This window comes from Pecten maximus, chromosome 2 (assembly GCF_902652985.1).
Source record: "Pecten maximus chromosome 2, xPecMax1.1, whole genome shotgun sequence".
NCBI classification, from domain to species: domain Eukaryota; kingdom Metazoa; phylum Mollusca; class Bivalvia; order Pectinida; family Pectinidae; genus Pecten; species Pecten maximus.
In genome coordinates, this window is record NC_047016.1 from 7,235,535 (window position 1) to 7,257,561 (window position 22,027).

The 22,027-nt window shown below is 35.9% G+C and overlaps 1 protein-coding gene across 3 annotated transcripts; it reads left to right on the plus strand.

The window, feature by feature from the left end:
• Window positions 1-4,523: 4,523 nt before the first annotated feature.
• LOC117315509 (solute carrier family 49 member 4 homolog) lies at window positions 4,524-17,677 on the plus strand. Of its 3 annotated transcripts, XM_033869741.1 has the most exons (12): window positions 4,524-5,356; window positions 6,856-7,109; window positions 7,456-7,543; window positions 8,285-8,448; window positions 8,798-8,864; window positions 9,209-9,276; window positions 9,621-9,671; window positions 10,625-10,754; window positions 14,869-14,936; window positions 15,239-15,357; window positions 16,100-16,285; window positions 17,204-17,677. In XM_033869741.1, exons 2-9 carry the CDS (start codon window positions 6,863-6,865, stop codon window positions 14,903-14,905), a joined length of 852 nt encoding a protein of 283 aa, XP_033725632.1. In that variant the 5' UTR covers window positions 4,524-5,356; window positions 6,856-6,862; the 3' UTR covers window positions 14,906-14,936; window positions 15,239-15,357; window positions 16,100-16,285; window positions 17,204-17,677. The 3 variants fall into 3 exon arrangements, with proteins under 3 accessions (XP_033725632.1, XP_033725624.1, XP_033725641.1); XM_033869733.1 differs by lacking the exon at window positions 4,524-5,356 and having other exon boundaries at window positions 5,914-7,109; XM_033869750.1 differs by lacking the exons at window positions 4,524-5,356; window positions 6,856-7,109; window positions 7,456-7,543; ... (3 more) ...; window positions 9,621-9,671; window positions 10,625-10,754 and adding an exon at window positions 11,613-11,944.
• The last annotated feature ends 4,350 nt before the right edge of the window (window positions 17,678-22,027 follow it).

Sequence of the window (22,027 nt, forward strand, 5' to 3'; positions counted from 1 at the left end):
TATGGAGCATGCATATGGAACCCATATAAACAACAGGACATTGATCTGCTTGAAAGCGTTCAACGGCGAGCTACGAAACTTCTACCAGGAATGAAGGATTTTTCGTACGAAGAACGACTGCGTCGCCTTAAACTCCCGTCGTTACTATATAGACGAAATAGGGGCGACATGATTGAAGTTTTAAAATTTTGAGAGGAGGCTATGAGACAACAGCATCACACGGACTTCTGCCAATTAAGAAAGAGACGGACCCGGGGACATTCACTCAGCCTTGATAAAACACGAAGCAGGTTGGACATGAGAAAGTATTTGTTCACTCAAAGAATTGTAGTCAGTTGGGACTCTTTACCAGAAAATGTAGTTGAAGCACCAAATTTAGCCAGTTTCGAAAACAGTTTAGACAAATTTTGGAGTAACGTCACAACATAAACACTCTTATATATATGTATATATATATATATATATTAGATATTGTATAAACTATGATTTGAATAGAGAGGCAATTATCATGCCTGCGTTCAGAATAAACTTAGTTAACTAAGTCAAATGATGGGGCTGACTCCCCAGGGGCCTGAGGGGCGGGGCCAAATGGGGTCAATTGGACTATATTGATATAAACGACTTCTTCTCTGAATCCGAGCTATGGATATTGCTCACATTTGCCTGGTAGCATGACTGTGGGGTGGGGATTCAAAATTGTACAAAAGATGGGCTGACCCTCCAGGGGCCTGAGGGGCGGGGCCAAATGTGGTCAGTTGGGCTATATTGATATAAACCACTTCTTCTCTGAAACCAAGCAATGGATATTGCTCGTATTTGTCTGGTAACCCAATAGTGATGCTACCAGGAAAATATGAGCAATATCCATTGCTTGGTTTCAGAGAAGAAGTCGTTTATATCAATATAGCCCCATTGACCACATTTGGCCCCGACCCTCAGGTCCCTGGGGGGTCAGCCTCATCATTTGTACAATTTTGAATCCCCACCAAATAAGGCGGTGGGGATTCAAAATTGTACAAATGAACGGGTCAATTGGGCTATATTGATATAAAGGACTTCTTCTCTGAAACCGAGCAATAGATATTGCTCATATTTGCCTGGTGGCATCACTATTGGGTAGGGATTCAAAATTGTACAAATAGTGGGGCTGACCTCCCTTGGGGCTGAAAGGCGGGGCCGAAAGAGGCTCATTTTGGCAGAATTGATATAAACAACTTTTTCTCTGAAGCTAAGCAACGGATATCTCTAATATTTAACTGGTAGCATTCCCTTGGGTTACAAATTCAAAATTGAACAAATGACAGGGCCAACCCTCTGGGGGCTGAGGGGCGGGACCAAAAGGGGTCAATTTGGTTAAATTGATATAAACAACTTCTTCTCTGAAACTAAGCAATGGATATCACTCACATTTGTGTGGTAGCAGATTCCCTATGAGATTGCGCCAAAAGTCAATTTCATTTCATGGATTAAAGTCAATTTCATTTCATGGATTAATGCATTTTTTGGCATAAAAACCTCACGTACCCATATAAAATGCCTATAATATATATTCACAGCAATACCAGTGACAAATATATTTAATCATCATTCTTGTTTCATATCTCATGAAATCCAGGTGAGCGATACAGGCCCTCTGGGCCTCTTGTTTTAATATTGTGAAGGAAATGTCGACTGCTCCATATACATGATATTAGTAAAAGGAACACGCCTCTTGGCTGTTTTAATGAAGACTTATAATGTGATGATTGTTCTATATTGTCCATTTCAATTTTGCAAAGCTATGAAGAGAATGATTTTGTTACAACTTCATATTTTATTGAAAAGGGGAGGTAATCTTACTTGGTGCTATACCAGTAGAACATTATTTTAATATTAAATTTCTTTTAAATTATTCTTTTCATATATCATTGAGGTTTTATCCAATATTTACATAAACATAAACTCACGATTATGATTTTATGGTTAAAACTGTGTTTTCAAGACTCCTGTTCTGATTGTCATACAGTGGTGGTAATCAATTACCCTTTAGTAGAAAATTTATGTACAAACAATGTTTACATTTTAAGTGCATTTATTACACATCTAAGCCTTTCTGATTAAAGGGGGGGGGGGGGGGGGGGGGGGGGGGGGGGGGACTATAGTTTTAGATACTTTGGGCATTGGTTCATCTTACTTAATTGGGACATTGATTTACCTTACTTCGGGTATGGGTTCACATGTATTGAACTGCCGGTATATCGCCTTCTACAATTAGTGATATTCCTGAAGTCATTCACATTAATACCACCAAATAGAATTATTGGATACTGATGAGTCTGTCAAAGATTCAGAGTGTAGAATTAGTTCCAACAGGAATTCATCCTCAATGCATTTTTGGCATATCATTTCACATCCGTCAAAGTTTCAACATGAATTCACCCTCAATGCATTTTTGGCATATCATTTCACATCCGTCAAAGGGGTCTGTGACTGTGATCCACTTTATTGTCTTATTGTTTAAATATCCAAGGGTAAAATGGAAATTTAGAAGGGGGCGGGGAAGACTGAACAGTCACTTACTAATATGATTCATTGGCATTTCTGTGACGAAACCAATCCAATGTAGTACTGTATATGATGAAGTAAGATTTACAAGGTCATCCTATCGTTTTTCTGTTCTTCTGTCGTCATATACGGTCCATAAAACTGTTTGCATTTCAAAGTTCCTCTCCAAAATTCCTGAAACGATCCTGAGATGGTTGGTCCAAAATCCAAGATTGCGGCCACGGATGCTGCCATCTTCAAACACATTTTAAACTTCTTTCCAGTTCCGTTAGTGCTATTAAACTGGAAATTGGTGTCGATGTTAAGGAAGGAAATGATTTTCCTGAACACACATATTTAAAACTTCTCCTGTTTCACCACTGGGATTCAGCTCATCCTTTCTTGCGATGGTCTTGGCCAAGTGTTGTTATTTTGCTGGTCGCTCTGATCTCCCAAGATGGCCGCCATCTGCAAAACCATATTTTGAACTTTTCCCTAAGTTCCAATGGTTCCCTTCACTTCTAAATTGCCTGAAATGTTCCTGAGATGATGTTACTGGCCATATGTTGATTGTTTTTGTTAGGTCCGAAATCCAAGATGGCCACCATCTGTAAACTTCTTCACAAGTTCCACCAGTATGATTCGGCCCTTTATTTTTTCTGAAATGATCTTGACATGGTCCTAGCCAAGTGTTGTTATTTTTCAATTGAAATCCAAGATGACTGCACTGGCCGCCATTTTGAAAGACACATTTCAAACTTCTCGATTTTAATCAATGGGATTCAGCTCTAACTTGCTGAAATGATTCTGAGATGATTTTAACCAAGTGATGTTATTTTTCGGGTTGCTTAGTAGTCCAAGATGAAAGCCATGACCAGCTACAGTATTTCACAATCCCAAATATTTTCGATACCATTCTACTGCTGTTGAGTATATGGTACTAAGGTCATAGATGACCGTTAATGCCCACGGGCCTCTTGCTTGATGAAAACTACTGTACGAGATTGACTGATGAAAACATAAAATTATGTAAAAATGATATATGGTCATTTAATTGCAGTATTGTTTATAAGTCAACTAGTGCCGTTGCTGTACAGCTGTTTTGTTTTGCTATGGAAGTTCATCAGAGCTAGGTACCATTCATTTTAGAAACCTTAAAAGCAACTCACGGAAATAAATTCCATGTTGTCTTGGCTTACATTAAAGGTCAAAGATGTGAAAATATTTCAACGACTTAGTCTCAAAAATGCACATGGCCTACATCATTAACTTTCAATGATGCAGGGTTAAAACGCTCTTTAATCTTTAAAATTTTCATTTTGCAAATTGCCCAGGGTCTAGCTATTAGACAGGTAGTTTTCTGTGAAGAAAGGCTATACAGTGTAGCTACTAATCAAATTAACAAACCAGTTCTACCTTTTCAGTCGCACGGGTAACTTGCGTTAAACAAACTATTCAATCGACTTATCAATAAGCGAGAGACAAAGAGTTGTAGTAGTGTACCAATGTCATGCTGCATCAGATGACTACCAAGTTATTACATAAATGAAACATTTTGGACTTCTTTCCAGGACGCATTGGTCAAACGTGTTAAAAGCCTAACCCCCCCCCCCCCCCCCCCCCCCCCCCCCTCGATAACCACATGACAGGACCGTTAGTCCTGAGCTATGTTGGGATGAAGTGCTACAAGGAATAAGTGCATTGAAACTGACGATCTGGAGCTTTTTTTATGTCAATTTGATTAAATGTGTTAAAATATTGATATGTCTTTAAATGAATCTTTAAGTATATGTTCCTAAATACCACATACCATGGTTACGATATTGGATATGTAGCAGTTACTGAAAAAAGATGTCTTTAATCACGAACAGCACCTTTGTATAATCTAGAATAATTTGCGTCAATGTGGAATTCTATTAGACAGGAACTTTTAGTTAAATGCCATCAAAATATAATACGACTTTCATAATCATGTACATGACATGGACATGTCGTCGATAGCAAGAACACAGCATCCCAATTAAAGAAATAGTTAGGCATATGTATTACTCTATGTGAAAGAATGTCAGTCGTTGATTTTGAAACCGAAACCTACACGTTCCGATAATTACTTGTGTAAACCGCGTTTATTTCGAAATACCACCATACATGATCATTTCGTATGTATAACATCTGGCCTTGACATGATGATGCTCCCGAATTTAAAACCGTAATGAATTGGATTAAACCGGTTTCATCCGGATTACTTGGCCCATTGTTAACGTAAAGGAATATATTTGAAAGTTGTTGTTACTGCGGCATAACATGATTCTCCGTGACTTTGAAAGTATAATTAAAACGGTGTGTGCGGTGTTTTAAGTGTATGCAAGGGTTTAAAAGTATGTTGGAAGAGGGATGGCTATTGCTCGGGACATTTGATTATCGGCAACACGATATGTGTATGTGTGTGCAGTTGCATATTTATATTCCTCTGCAAGTCATTACATTTATGTAAAAGACCGCTGTATAGCTCACTCATATGGTAATTTCCGTTGAATGTCAGCTTGTTAGATGAGAGGCTGCTAGATAAAACCCAGGTGTGGGACAGACTATTTCTCGTGTCTCCTTCGTGTTGCAGATTTGGTGCCGCTGACCATCATACGCGTAAATTATAGGAGAAACACGAGTTACTACTGGAGGAGGGATTTGTGTCAAAGTTGAGCGTATTGGCCATGTTACTGTACCGGTTGAGGCCAGCTGGGGGATAAGGATGTCAATATATGTTTTATTACTCATTCGTATTACAGTAAACACGACTCGAATATTGTTATGAATGCAATGGGTCAGTGTACACGTAGGTTTTTAATAAAAGATAAAGTTTCCCTAATCCAGCAAATTGCTCTGACAAAAGATACTATGACCAGCCTACTTAACAGTTATTCAGGAAGCAATGTTGATCCTTATTTTCATAAAGCGATATAAGCTATCTGATATAGCATATCTTATTGTATATAAGATATCGTATTAACTTCATCAGATATTTCATTTGATTCAGACATAGTTATTGTTAACATTATACGGATTGGACGCAAGTTAGAACGAATTATCTACGTCCTCTCCCGATACACGTATACATTTACAAATGTACATACTAGACGATTAGTGATACCATGAAATCAGGCATATTTCTACAATAATACAATATATATTGTATGTTACTATCAAAATATGTTCATGATCTTATAAATAATTGCACATGTCTAAAAAACATTAGAATTAAGCTCCATAGTAAGATGGAAGTTTTGTAAACAAAATTGTTTCCAAATTAAAAACAACATTTTAAATAGTTTGAAATTTCAAATGGAAGTATCGCTTCATTTATAAAAAGACGACGTTCTAGAAATAGTAAAAGACATTCTCATAAGAGTTACACGTTTCACACGTGTATGCATTATTTACAAGGTTTGTCCTAAATTATCACAATTAAGTGAACTACATTGGTAAAATGATCACTGATGAAATGAGATAAGTAATTTCATACCACATGATATACGTTTAAGATATTTTATATCATAACATATATGGCAATTTAATTGATTGTACTTAACCCCACACGTGATTAGCACCTTAACATACTAACCGGGTGATTTATGGACTATAGGCTGAATCGTCAATATCTAACTGCATTTCATAAACTCGTTACATGCAGTTCAAGTTAAGTTCAAGTTCTTTATTACTTTAAGCATTTCGGCTCATCCGTAGACATGTGAATATTCATATTATAACAAAATCATTGATCACTTTCGCACCACACCCACATCGACACATGAACGCGATATATAACGTTTACATACATGTATATACATTGAATTTCAACTTCACCAAACCTTAAGGTACAGACAATAAACAAAGCCTTTGTTAAATGTCACTGAGATGCACACATGTACACCACATACAGTATCAAACTCATTGTCGACGTTTGTATTCGAAACCAGTTATGACTGGTTATCTCTAGTCTCGGCAAACAATGTGAATACTAACTAACTATGTATATGGGCTGGAGTATAAAATGATAGAACGTATTGTGTCTGGCTCAAACTCTCATCGCTACAGCTAAAGGTGCGTCCACTATATTAAGGCAATGCATAACGCTGTTAGAAAAGAAACGTTTTAATTAATGTGGTAGAATTTATATGACTGTCGATTATATAACCGATGTGGAAACTTACCAATGATTTCCTTTAATTATCTATGTGTATCAACTAATATTTATTTGTAAATAATTTACATGCGGGTTTTGTCGCCTAAATATCAAATATACATAGAAATTTCCAATTTTTCAAAAATTGTCAGATTGGTCATGGAGGAAGTGAAACCATTATTGCATGTGAAGCCCAGAACGTACGTCCGCCGATGGTGGGTTCTCTGTTACTTCAGCTTGGCATGTATGTTTACCACCTGTAGCTGGAATTCATGGGGACCAATCACAGAGTCCGTTAAATACGGGTTCGGATGGGGCGACTCCGTTATAGCGGATATCCTTAATATCGGACGGCTGGCAATGTTTTTATGTATCATTCCACTGAGTTACCTGCTTGACACGAAAGGTAAGCACCATCTAGGGGTTGATTTCTGATATATTCAATGTACCTATTTGAAAAATAAGAAATGTCTATTAAGAATTTGAATGACGCATTCGTCCTCTTTTATCCATTAAGATAATACTTCAAACTGGTATCTTTAATGCCTGAAGCATTTGGGACTTTTCGCACTTTTGAAGAGAATCTTTGATATTTTTTCTTTTGTACACTAAATTCATAGCAGCTATAAGATATTAACATGGTGATCTGGGGTTTGTTTACATTGACGGGTTTACGATAGTGTAACGTATTTCCCCTACAATAATTGTTACTCACTTTACATGGATTACATTTTAAATTTTTTCACTAAAAGGAATCCGCCATGGCATGGTAACAAGTAACGCTCTTTTGCTGGTGGGATACGTATTACGCTGTCTCATCAATCAAACAACATCCACGTGGTACGTACATGGTACATATTCAGACGAAGTAAAACATATTGGAACATTAAGGGTAGGTTTCAACATACTATTTACGTTTATAAAGACTTCTAAAGTTTTTCCCTGAAAAGTAAATGTTTGAACGTGACTTGGTCCGTGTAGCACTTAACAATTCAAAATTCTAAAATGTTTAAAGTTTTAGATTTTTGACCAAAAACCTAAAATTTCAAATTTTAAAACAAAAATGAGTTTTTTAGTTTTTCTAAAAACTCAAAACAGTTTTGAAAGTTGAAACTTTAGAATTTTGGTCAAAAATCTAAAATCTTAAAACTCATTTTTGTTTTGAAATTTGATAGTTTAGGTTTTTGGTCGGGGGTTGGGGGGGTTGGGGGATGTTTTTTTGATCATTTAAATGTACAATGTATGGAATTATAAATTCGTTTCTGACTGTGGGAGTATTGTTTGTGATGTCCTTAACATTTTATGGGTTGGTTGACGTTGTTACGTAATTAATACTAGATAAACTATTTTGTTTTTTGAACCACACAACATCTTGTATACCTATCTTAAGTAATGGTGTGACCGCCACTCTAGCTGGCATCGTAACTTTTTAACAACACAATCAAATATAACTTATATACCTAGTTTCCATCCACCCAGATTAGTGATGTTACTATATTGTATAGTAGCATAGCCTAGCCACTACCTAACAGGACTGAGAACTAAAAACGAGGTTTAATTGATTGTAATTGTGTGACGTAGGCCGGCGTTACTTGGACAATTTATGATTGGTTGCGGAAATGTGATAGGATACAGTGGACCGTCAGCTATGTCGGTGGTATGGTTTCCACATAACGAGCGAGCCACAGCCACCTCTATAGCAGTAATGAGTACATACATTGGCCTCGGAGTCGCCTATGTCATTAGTAAGGAGCAGCTATCTTTGCATTATAAAGAAATATTTATTTGTCAGTATGGTATTAATTTTTTGTCAGATTGTATGAAGTACTTTGAACTATAATATGTAATTGATGTTTATGTAATTGGTGTTTGCCTTGATCTAGTAACATTCTGCTGTAATCGTGTATTGATGGATAACAATACTGTGCGTTCTTATGATATATCATATATCGAGATAAACGTTCTTGTCATGGTGTTATCAGAAACATGTAAATGAAAACGACAAAGAAAAATTGATGAAATATAGCTCCATTTTAACACAGAAACCAAACATTGTATATAAGTTTTGTTTAAATGGTTACACCTTTCTCCTAGATCCTCTACTGGTATCGACACCTATATTTGGTCAGGAGGCGACCCCATACCGAAACGTCAGTCATCGGTAAGTCTGTTGTAATTAAAAACACAATAGAGTGCAATAAATACACATGTACAAAACCAGACAACATTCTATAGTTTCTTTTTCCGCAACAGTCCTGCTATACCGATTTCGTATTTTCCCTGAAATGAAAAACGGACACGGTGCCCCCCCCCCCCCTCTTTTTTTTATAAATAACTTTATTTAGACCTGTTTTGAACATAAACGGAATGATTCTGATGATTTGTGTGTATCTAAAAAGAATTGATACCGATATGTGTTGACGTTTTCTGAATCGGTCAATTTACGATCGATGCTTTACAGTTCTATCGATGTTCTTTGTAACTATTAAAGTGTCTGACTTGCAGCGGACGTATAAACTATACCGATCATGACCTTAGTCTCGCCGCTAACAATGGTAGCATTAGCAATGTTGGTATGTATTAGCATGCGACTAACTACATTCAGTTAAAACTTATTGGTCTTCAATATTTTTGTTTGAATAGTCTTCAGAAGGCTGATGGGAACCAGGGGAACAAAATGTGTCCCTTTCTTGACAAATTTATCAAAACAGATTGCATAATATACTGTCTGAATGTGATATAATGGACACTGCAGACTTATCAGCATCGGCTGCTTTTTGTGATCAATACAAGAACGGCTAATGTATTTTCGATTATACTATTGTGACCTGTTTCTTTCTTCATTACAGCTTTTACATTTTGATATAAGATAGCAATGTAAAACAAAATACAAATTTCCATCGCTTTTTTATTTCAGTTTTGAACAAAAACACCATACAAGAGGAGACAATGACCTTGATGTACATAGGTAAACGCTTCTGGACAAATTTATATAATACGTGTATAGAAATATATTTGCATTTCCGGTGTGTTCGTTATATAACCTTACTAAAAACATCGTTTCAGACCTGACTTGACGTTTTCAATCAAATATTAATGGCTATGGAAGAATTAACTAAAATATAACGATGAAATATTTAAATTATCTTAGATGAATCTAATTTCTTTTTTTCTTTTGCTATTTGAAATCTGATATATCATACCCAAGTCAGTAAAAAAACAAAAATTACAAAGTCGTTTTCATGGTATCCGCTCTATAATGTTTTACTTTTGTTTTTGTATTTAAAGATATTGTAACATTTAAAATGTCTGTAAAGAATGTAGTTTACACGCCAGTAAACGATAAAAAACAATTATTCCTGAAATAAACTCGAAAGCGTTATTCTTATAGACAATTCTTAAGATTGTTAATTTTTGCTCATTCTGTTAATATACAATGTACTTATATTCCAAAGTATATAAAAACTTACCTCCACTTTATCACCCCATGAAATAAAATAATTAACAGTTTCTCTTAATTTGTAAATTGAATTTGTTAATACACAACAGAAACTATTTCTGCTATATGACCAGGACAGTTTTGGTATTTAGTACACATATTCATACATGTTCCTTCATACGTTTTGTGCAATTGCAGGACAAATATTGCGCCGTTGATCTTATTATATGCTTCAATACGCCATAGATCTTGGTTAGGTTATGTTTTATTCACATTGTATTTTGAACGCCTGTTCTTTCGATGGGTACATCTATTGAGTTTAGTTTGTACAGACGGAAACATTCCATAATGCGTTTTTTAAGTACATACATCTATGTATAGCTAGTAGAGACCAATTTAAACAGGAATGTTTTATTGAGAAAAGAGCTGAACTGTACGTTTTAAATATAATAACTACTCCGCTTATTTTATTATGTTTACAGAAACGGGGATAACAGCAGTGTTCGTGCTAGTAGGCATAGTTCTTGTTCCAAATGCCCCGCCAACTCCTCCTTCTCATAGTGCCAATGCAGCAAGAATGGCATACACCAAGGTGTTCTTACACCTCATTAGGTATACATACTAGTATTTACATATTTATTCATAAACAATATACATTTCAAAGAGGGAGGATTTTTGGATTCTCTGTTTCTTTCACAGTTGAAGTGTGTAATGACAAAATCGAAGGCTCTCTACATATTAGTGGTACTCTGACCCAGAACAGTCATACGGCAACATTAAGGAAACTTCAAAAGTGATTATCTGTCTTACGAATGCTCGTTTTTTTTTTCTGAAGCCAGTCAAATGTGTAGTTGTGAGTCTTGGACTTTGTCACGATATGCTTGAAGTGTAGAGAAAAGGGCTTGAATCAAAATTAGCCTTAACAGATATATAGAAATCGGAAGATCATTAACCCGTTGACTTAATCCATTAGGTAAATTTGGACAATTGTTAAGAGAAAGGCGGCATATTAATGTGTTACAGCTGTTAAATAATGTTGGATAGTGGACTGTAAGTCCCGAGTACATATTCTGTCAAATCATCAAGTTTTCTCAAATTACGCAATAAAGGGATGATACGGTTCCTTTCTTATTTTGAATATCTGTTTTGGTCACTTATATCTAAACTTTAGGCCCCAGTATCATGTCCAGTAAGAAGGACGTAATAGCTGCAGAATGCAGTTTTATATCCATTATTATGCATATACTACTAGTATATATATATTACGGATTTCATATTTAAGGCGCTATTCCCTTGAATGCTTCTTGTACAATCCATTTTGTTTTACCACTGATTTAATCATTTAAACTTAGCAAAGATTGAAAGCTCTGAAATCTCCCTCACCGATGTTATATCCCCCTAAAAAAATAATAATAAAAAAATTAAAAAAATACAAAAAATAAATGAAAAAGCAATATGTAAAGTAATGTTTATTGATGGTACATGTTATCTTTTGAATTCTTTCTCTCGTCGAGCTAAACAAAAACCAATCGGCCATCTTATCATCATTGGTGAAAGGATGTGTGTATCGAATACATGGGGAAACCCATGCAAGAATCATTCATATCAAATTGGTCCATTCCCCTAACTGTAGACATAAGTAATGAAAAAAGATTCCAAACGAAATACTGTTTTGCTAAATGTTTGTATTCAGGAGTGGTTTTCTATGTCTCCTTGTGGTGTACACTGGCATGATGATTGGCATGTATTCTACGTGGGTAGTCATATTTGGAATAACGTTCGAACACCTCGGTATCACCCAGGTAACCAAAACTGGCCACGCCATGGTCTATTCTAAATCTGATTATGCATACATATGTAATCATTAGTCTGTTTGTAGTTTGAATCATGATTATAATTAATTAATGCAAATCTATTTTTAATACATATGAGTGTCGCATGCTTTATATAATCCTATCAATAATCCTATCATCACATTATAATATAATTAACTTAATAAAACAATAAGGTTTGCATGAATCATTCAAAAATAATAACTTCCATAAATCAACATTTTTGAAAAATATATTCCATTCAAATCCAAATGAAACTAAACTGACAGGTCTAATGAAATGATTTCTAAATGGCTTATCTTTTTTCGGAAAAAAACTCTTCTACTTTAATTACGTGTATGTAATATAATTTCATAAATATCATTTTATTGCACCTTGATTGGTTAAATGTTCCTTATGCAATACATTTCCATATGTCCAAATATCCATATAATACAGTGTGTATAGCAAAAAAGTCAATATTTAGTAATATACATTGTTCCCAATAAAGAGCCAGATTTCCACCAATTTGTCGAATCAGGCGATCGGTTGTTTTGTCTTTATGGACACATTGCTCTCGCGTGCTTATTAGCTCACCTGGTCCGAAGGACCAAGGTGAGCTTATGCCATACCGTTGCGTCCGTCGTCCGTCCGTCTGTCGTCTGTCGTCTGTCGTCCGTCCGTCCGTCAACAATTGACTTCTTCTCCATAACCACTGATTAGAATTTGACCAAATTTTGTCAGAAGCATCCCTATGGGGTATGGACTCAAAATTGTACAAATGGTGGTGCTGAGGGGCGGGGCAAAAAGGGGTCAATTTGGCTCTATTAATATAAACGACTTCTTCTCTGAATACAAGCAAAGGATATTGGTCCTATTTGCCTGGTAGTATCACTGTGGGGTAAGGATTCAAAATTGTACAAATGGTGGGGCTGACCCCCTGGGGGCCTGAGGGGCGGGGCCAAAATGGGTCAATATACCTATATTGATATTAACGACTTCTTCTCTGAAACCAAGCAATGGATATTGCTCATATTTGCCTGGTAGCATCACTATGGGGTGGGGATTCAAAATTGTACAAATGATTGGGCTGACCCCCTGGGGGCCTGAGGGGCAGGGCCAAATGTGTTCAATTGGGCTATATTGATATAAACGACTTCTTCTCTGAAACTGAGCAATGGATATTGCTCACATTTGCCTGGTAGCATCACTATTGGGAGGGGACTCAAAATTGTACAAATGGTGAGGCTGACCCCACGGGGGCCTGAGGGGCGGGGCCAAGAGGGGTCAATTGGGCTATATTGATATAAACGACTTCTTCTCTGAAACCAAGCAATGGATATTGCTCATATTTGCCTGGTAGCATCCCTATGGGTTGGAGATTCAAAATTTTACAAATGATGGGGCTGACCCCCTTGGGGCCTGAGGGGCGGGGCCAAATGTGGTCAATTGGGCTATATTGATATAAACAACTTCTTCTCTGAAACCGAGCAATGAATATTGCTCATATTTGCCTGGTAGCATCACTATTGGGTGGGGATTAAAAATTGTACAAATGTTGAGGCTGACCCCACGGGGGCCTGAGGGGCGGGGCCAAGAGGGGTCAATTTGGCTAAATTGATATGAACAACTTCTCCTCTGAAACCAAGCAATAGATATTGCTCATATTTGACTGAGAGCATCCCTTTGGGGTTCGGATTCAAAATTGTACAAATAGTGGGGCTGATCCTGACCTCCCTTGGGGCTGAGAGGCGGGGCCAAAAGGGGTCATTTTGGCAGAATTTACATAAACAACTTTTTCTCCGAAACTAAGCAATGGATATCTCTAATATTTGACCGGTAGCATTCCCTTGGGTTAAGGATTCAAAATTAAACAAACGACGGGGCCAACCCCCTTGGAGCTGAAGGGCGGGGCCAAAAGGGGTCAATTGGTTAAATTGATACAAACAACATCTTCTCTGAAACTAAGCAATGGATATCACTCATTTGTATGGTAGCATGGTCATGGGGTGGGGATTCAAAATTGTACAAATTTTCGGGTTGACCCCACCAGGGATCTGAGGGGTGGGGCCAAAAGGGGTCAATTTGGCTAAATTGATATGAACAACCTCTTCTCTGAAACAGCTCATATTTGACTGGTAGCATCCTTTTGGGTAAGGATTCAAAATTTTATAAAAGAAGGAACTGACCCCCCGGGGTGCAGAGGGCGGGGTCAAAAGGGGTCATTTAATTTAAACAACTTCTTTTCTGAAACTAAGCCATGGATATCACTCACATTTGTGTGGTAGCATCCCTATGGGGTTGCGCCAAAAGTCAGTTTCATTTCATGGATTAATGCATTTTTTGACATAAAAACCTCACATACCCATATAAAATGCCTATAATATATTGACATAAGAATACCAGTGACAAATATACTTAATCATCATTCTTGTTTCATATCTCATGAAATCTAGGTGAGCGATACAGGCCCTCTGGGCCTCTTGTTAACTTTTACGTGGTTATAGCTAATTTGTCTTATCTTAATATACGTTTTGAATTAAACTAACATTACAGTTTAAAATCGAATTAATCTCTGTGGCGTTTGCGGCCATGCAATATAATTAACTGTGGTAGTCATACAGATATATACAGTATATTAGCTTCTCCTCCCCTCAAACGAGTACATCAACACAGAATTTGGTACTTCCATTCTAACTGGATGAAATAATTTTGATATTGTTTTTTAAATATCATTTCAAAGAAACTTTGTTGGATGCAATCAAATTGCTATATTTTCCAATACCATCTATGATGTACACATTCTATATGCATACATGGTATTCTGTTTACTTATCTAATAACGAACGGAAAACAATAAATAATGGTTGTCAGGCATTATCATTATTTTACATTATTTTGTGTAATATATGCAGAAAGAAGCTGGATGGCTTGGGTTTGCTAGTCTCATAGCAAGCAGTGTCGTGGGATTTATAAGTGCAAGGTAGGTGTTGTTTGTATCTTACATATCAATACAGGATGAGTGAGACACTTCAAATGTTACATGAAAACCTGACATACGATATGCATTGCCCGAAAATTATATTCAATTACATATTAAATGATTATGATTTTACAAATAGATCGACGGACGTTTGCAACTAAAAAAAATATATTCATGGTCATTTACTATAGCGCGAAAATACATATATGTCAGTGTTACATGTATAATGTTTACAACACCGCTATAGTTCCTCCTGGTATAACCCTAAGATTTAGTAATTTACAGCACTTATGTTTCTGTAGGTTTTCTGACGTGTGTGCTCGGAGGTTGAAGACGATCTTGATGATCATGTTGGTTATCGCTAGTCTCATGTACCTGTGGGTTTCCTTGTTATGTAGTCAGTACATCGACTATAGTAAAGGTAACGGCGGGCATGTGTTCTAAAATACCACCAGCTCGTAAAGCATGCACTACATGTGACGCTTGAACAGTACATTGAATATGTAAATTGTTGATATGCGCTAAGCGTTAAACAATATATATGGTATAAGAATTTGTTTTGAATGTGACGTTGTCTTAATGATTATAGTTTACAACATGAAAGCTTTCGTTAAAAAAATCATAAAAGTTTTGATTTCTTTTACTTTCTCATATCTCACCTCATGTGTAATATGATGGATTACACAGCATTCTATGATGTAACAGCAGAAACGTATTTCGTCTTCAACAGTAACAAATATAAATCATCGATAAAGTTCGGTTCCGTTAATGAGAGACTGAGTAATTTAATTTGTTATAAAATAAGACAAAATGAAAGTTCATAGAACAAATACATGTATATCATTTAAGCATACATAATCTTAATGCAATATACCCACCCATTCAGAAAACCTTGACAAATACACTAAGGCTGTGAATCATTGACATTTCACCAATTCTCTAGGCGATCACGGACGCACTATTTGATTTATAACATAACATGCGATTTGTGTATTGCTGTTTATCGAATATTAACACAAAGTATTATGCGATAATTATCAATAATCTTAAAATTTTAAAATCTATTACACACTGATACACGAAAGCTTTTGATTCTGAAATCTGAGATAATAAGTTTTTCAGTAGATATATATCTATCATATTTATCATTAACTTTGTTTCAGAACAATTATACGTGTCGACAATCCTAGCCTGTGCCTTCCTCAATGGCTGTGTACCTTTACTTTATGAACAGATATGTAATGCTGCCTTCCCTATCCCAGAGGGAATCATTATTGGAATATCTGGCCTCATGACGATGTTAGGTGGCATATTTTATATGTTGCCAATCTCCCTCGTCCAGTTTGAAGGTAAGTAGTCTCCCTCTTGATGATTTAACTGAAATTGTTCATTTCCCGACGCTGTTACATTCGATTGGCTAAAATACAAAGCATAAATATATGAAGTTATACATGTTTGTCTACATAATAATGCTCGTGAACTATCTAATCATCTGACATGTCGAACACACGTTCCCACTCATCAGTTTGACTCTCAAACTGCAAAGAATTCGGAACGACATAACGTCCTTTTCCAATTAGATTTGTTGTAAATTGCCATCAGGTACCGTTTAAGTTATCTGAATTAATGAATTGATTAAACATTTATCATTTCAAGAAAGTTGAAACACTGTTATTCTAGGTTATCAAATTTTACGTATTTCAAACAAATTGCTAGCTTTGAATGTAAGTATCGATTGCCTCGTCGAAGTAATTGATCTTCAACGTCCTTCAACGTTAACGTTTATGGGCGATGACATGTTTAGATTACAAATTTACCTGATTCTTTCTTTATGGAAGAGACTAACGAGTTTATGCATATCAAAATATGTAAGTTTTGAGTCGAAATGTATATTTGATAGTCAGGCACCAAGAAATACTATCTTTCTGTCCCTATCGATGCTACAATTTTGGTTGTGTATTGAAGATATATATATATATATTTGACCTGATGAACTTATTGATGTTTGTTGGATTATTTTTCAAGTGGGCCGAAAACTGATTTGGGAAATACAATTATTTCAAACAGAAAGAGAAATGCAATGGTGTCTTCGAGTTTTGGAATGTCCCAAATGGATGTATATGTCCAGGACGTAAATAACTGTATTTCCAAACTCACCGACATCACAAGTCATTTTAAAGGGCGATTCCTTGTAACATTATAAGCGTACCGTATAAACTGGAGTCCTAATTCGTGCGATGTTGTAATATTTGTATTGCTTATTTCAGATAACTCCTGGCTGGAATGGGCTATCCTAGTGGTATGTGTTGCCGGATGTATTGTTATACTTATTATTCCTCAAAGGAACGGACGGGCCGATCTGGATGTGTCTATCCGTGTTTCTAAAACCGGCTATTATCAAAGACTAGAAACAGAACAAAAAGACTTACTTATCACAGAGCACAAAGTTCCAGAAAATACTTAAGTATGTCGAACGTGTATAAAATAAACTTTCTATTGAAAGCTGACATATTATAATGTATCACAAAAGATGATGTTTGCCTTGAATCGTGTTTTATATTTGTTATGCTATATCTGTACATTATTTGTTGTTATTTATTGGATGTCATATAGAGCGTCAGTTATTTCTCATGCATTTGAGTGGATTTTGTTTACTGTTTTGATGCCAATACATGTCCATGGTTTTCTTAAATGCGTTTTATCATGTTGTCTAAATAGTTAAATAAAAGTATATCATCTAACTGTATCTTGCTTATATTTTCTTTGCACAATATATAAATAATTGCAAAAATCTAGAATATTGAAGATTTACGTAAAACAGCTGATCAATGGAGTACTGACGTATTATCATATATCAGATCATTTTATAAGAGATATATTATCTAATTTTTGTTCGTCTTTCATCACGTGGTTCATCGTTATTTATATCGTCAGCATAGATCACAGCATACTAATGCCATACGGGTATACTGATGGAATAGGATATCAGTAATACGGTGCTATTAATAAGCTGATTGATATAGTTAATTAACGTTTTGATAAATCTTAATTAAAGTCACCACTCTGGTATACTTACTGTGTTAAGGTACTAATATACAACAGCTTTTTAAGATTACACTATCAATATTGACAAGCCACATCTGTGCACTCAAAGGATTTACCTCATACTTTATCATATCGGTTATAACACATAGCTATTCCTGTTATGACCAAGCACTGAGAAAAGTATGACGTATCATCGGATGCAAAGTCATATCGTCAGATACAAAGTCATATCGTCAGATACAAAGTCATATCGCCAGATACGGGTTCATCAGATATTCCATCCGCTAATCATAAAACCATCTTTTAACTATTTGTGTGATTTTTTAAAAACATTTTGCATGATAAACAACAACAGGTTATATTTCTCAAGTAGAATTATATCATTACTCGCTCACAATTTTCTTCATTTTTCTCATTTGAACAGTTTAACTGATCAAACTATTAGTTATGCTAGATCCAACCCACCGTACTTTCACACTCGCATACAACATGAAGACATAAAGAATCGGACAAAACACAAAGAACAGCAGAACAAAAACAAAACAAAACACATATAAAGAGAGCTACAGAGAAAGGGTGATGGCTAGAGGTGAACAGTGCCACAATGTTTTTAATAATGAATGGAAAAAATGGTTTAAACTTGATGAACTTGCCTGATCGAAAATGTTGTAAGATAAAAACAAACAACAACAACAACAAACAAACAACAACAAAAAACAAAAAAAACATCTACCTTTTTGACCTCCTCTCACCTTCATATCCCTCTCTCTTCCGTATCTTTTCCATCACCCTCAATTGTTTGTTTATGTTGTAGCGATATAATCAATCGTTTACTTATTAATTGCGTGTATTAAAAAAACCTATTGGCGTTTTCAATGGAAAATAGGACAATACAGTTCCCATCGTGTGGTCATGCTCTGATATGCCTATTTGTCGGGCTACAAACGGTTTGATTACCTATAAAAGATCATTTGAGTCAGACGTCCTTAAATCATGTACTTGTAAGACGTTGCAGACAACGGAAAGAGCAGAAAGTTAGTATACATTGTTAATTCATTCTTAATATTATTATAAAATATGAATAATACATGTACATTTATATTAAACATTTTGTTTTAAAGCAAATTGCAAATTGTTATGCAGATCAGTTTTGGTTGAAATGATCAGGCATATGAGAGGAGGATGTTTCGCAATACGTTCTTATATATAGATATTCAAGACACATCATATACACACGGACCATGACGTACAATTGATGACGGGTCAGATGACCTAAAAAGACATCGGCATCCACTGAGAACCATGACATCACCTTTTTCTCTTCATCTCATTTATGTTTTGCTGGAATTGATGTCAATTATTTGGTGGATATTCATAAGTGTTTGTTGTTATTACTGTATAAAAGTATTGTAGGATTTCGAACAAACACATGGATTTATATGCCAATGTTTGCTTGTAGTGGCGCCGCGAAAATTGTCAAAAGTAGGGACATCTATTCAGTCATCACAAGCAAAGTCTTTAGTTAAATTTTAAAGAAAGAAAATTACAATGTATATGTATGTATATACGTTTCGTCAAGGTACCCGGATAGTTAGTATGTACAGGGTATATAGATTTCATGAAACGTATATAGGTTACGTCAAGACACGTGGTAATCAATAGGGTAGAGTGGTTTCGTGTATGCACACAGATGATTGATATGTGTAGGATAGATATTTGCATCCAGAGTTAAAAAAATTGTTCAGCTGTACAGGCTTAACTTGAAATACCCCTTTCCTAACATGTCAAATCGAACCACTACTATTCTTGAATAGCGCATCTGAGACAAACATTACAAGTAATACCCAGAACATACACGTAGAGGCAGACATATATATGTAGTTGATTGATGTTACATAAGGAAAAGTTACAGAAGGATTCCCATACAGAGCCACTCTCTCACTACAGAAGGATTCCCATACAGAGCCACTCTCTCCCTACAGAAGGATTCCCATACAGAGCCACTCTCTCACTACAGAAGGATTCCCATACAGAGCCACTCTCTCACTACAGGATTCCCATACAGAGCCACTCTCTCACTACAGAAGGATTCCAATACAGAGCCACTCTCTCACTACAGAAGGATTCCCATACAGAGCCACTCTCTCACTCGCTCTGAGTCGTTATAGATGGAGGTATTCCACTCACAGCTTAACATAAGAAATAAAGCCAGTCCACTCACAGCTTAACATAAGAAATAAAGCCAGTCCACTCACAGCTTAAAATAAGAAATAAAAGCAGTCCATTCACAGCTAAACATAAGAAATAAAGGCAGTCCACTCACAGCTAAACATAAGAAATAAAGACAGTCCACTTACAGCTAAACATAAGAAATAAAGACAGTCCACTTACAGCTAAACATAAGAAATAAAGGCATTCCACTCACAGCTAAACATAAGAAATAAAGGCAGTCTACTCACAGCTAAACATAAGAAATAAAGACAGTCCACTTACAGCTAAACATAAGAAACAAAGACAGTCCACTCACAGCTTAACATAAGAAATAAAGCCAGTCTACCCACAGCTTAAAATAAGAAATAAAGCCAGTCCACTCACAGCTTAAAATAAGAAATAAAAGCAGTCCACTCACAGCTAAACATAAGAAATAAAGAGAGTCCACTTACAGCTAAACATAAGAAACAAAGACGGTCCACTCACAGCTAAACATAAGAAATAAAGGCAGTCCACTCACAGCTTAACATAAGAAATAAAAGCAGTCAGTCCACTGACAGCTTAAATAAGAAATAAAGGCAGTCCACTGACAGCTTAGCATAAAAAATAAAGAGAGTCTACTCACAGCTTAAAATAAGAAATAAAAGCAGTCAGTCCACTGACAGCTTAAATAAGAAATAAAGGCAGTCCACTCACAGCTTAAAATAAGAAATAAAAGCAGTCAGTCCACTGACAGCTTAAATAAGAAATAAAGGCAGTCCACTGACAGCTAAACATAAGAAATAAAGGCAGTCCACTTACAGCTTAACATAAGAAATAAAGGCAGTCCACTCACAGCTTAATATAAGAAATAAAGAGAGTCCGCTCACAGCTTAACATAAGAAATAAAGGCGGTCCACTCACAGCTAAACATAAGAAATAAAGACAGTCCACTCACAGCTCAGCATAAGAAATAAAGGCAGTCCACTGACAGCTAAACATAAGAAATAAAGACAGTCCACTGACAGCTAAACATAAGAAATAAAGGCGGTCCACTCACAGCTAAACATAAGAAATAAAGGCAGTCCACTCACAGCTTAACATAAGAAATAAAGGCAGTCCACTCACAGCTTAACATAAGAAATAAAGGCAGTCCACTCACAGCTAAACATAAGAAATAAAGACAGTCCACTGACAGCTAAACATAAGAAATAAAGACAGTCCACTTACAGCTAAACATAAGAAATAAAGACAGTCCACTGACAGCTAAACATAAGAAATAAAGGCATTCCACTCACAGCTTAACATAAGAAATAAAGGCAGTCCACTCACAGCTAAACATAAGAAATAAAGACAGTCCACTGACAGCTAAACATAAGAAATAAAGGCAGTCCACTCACAGCTTAATATAAGAAATAAAGAGAGTCCGCTCACAGCTTAACATAAGAAATAAAGGCGGTCCACTCACAGCTAAACATAAGAAATAAAGACAGTCCACTCACAGCTCAGCATAAGAAATAAAGGCAGTCCACTGACAGCTAAACATAAGAAATAAAGACAGTCCACTGACAGCTAAACATAAGAAATAAAGGCGGTCCACTCACAGCTAAACATAAGAAATAAAGGCAGTCCACTCACAGCTTAACATAAGAAATAAAGGCAGTCCACTCACAGCTTAACATAAGAAATAAAGGCAGTCCACTCACAGCTAAACATAAGAAATAAAGACAGTCCACTGACAGCTAAACATAAGAAATAAAGACAGTCCACTTACAGCTAAACATAAGAAATAAAGACAGTCCACTGACAGCTAAACATAAGAAATAAAGGCATTCCACTCACAGCTTAACATAAGA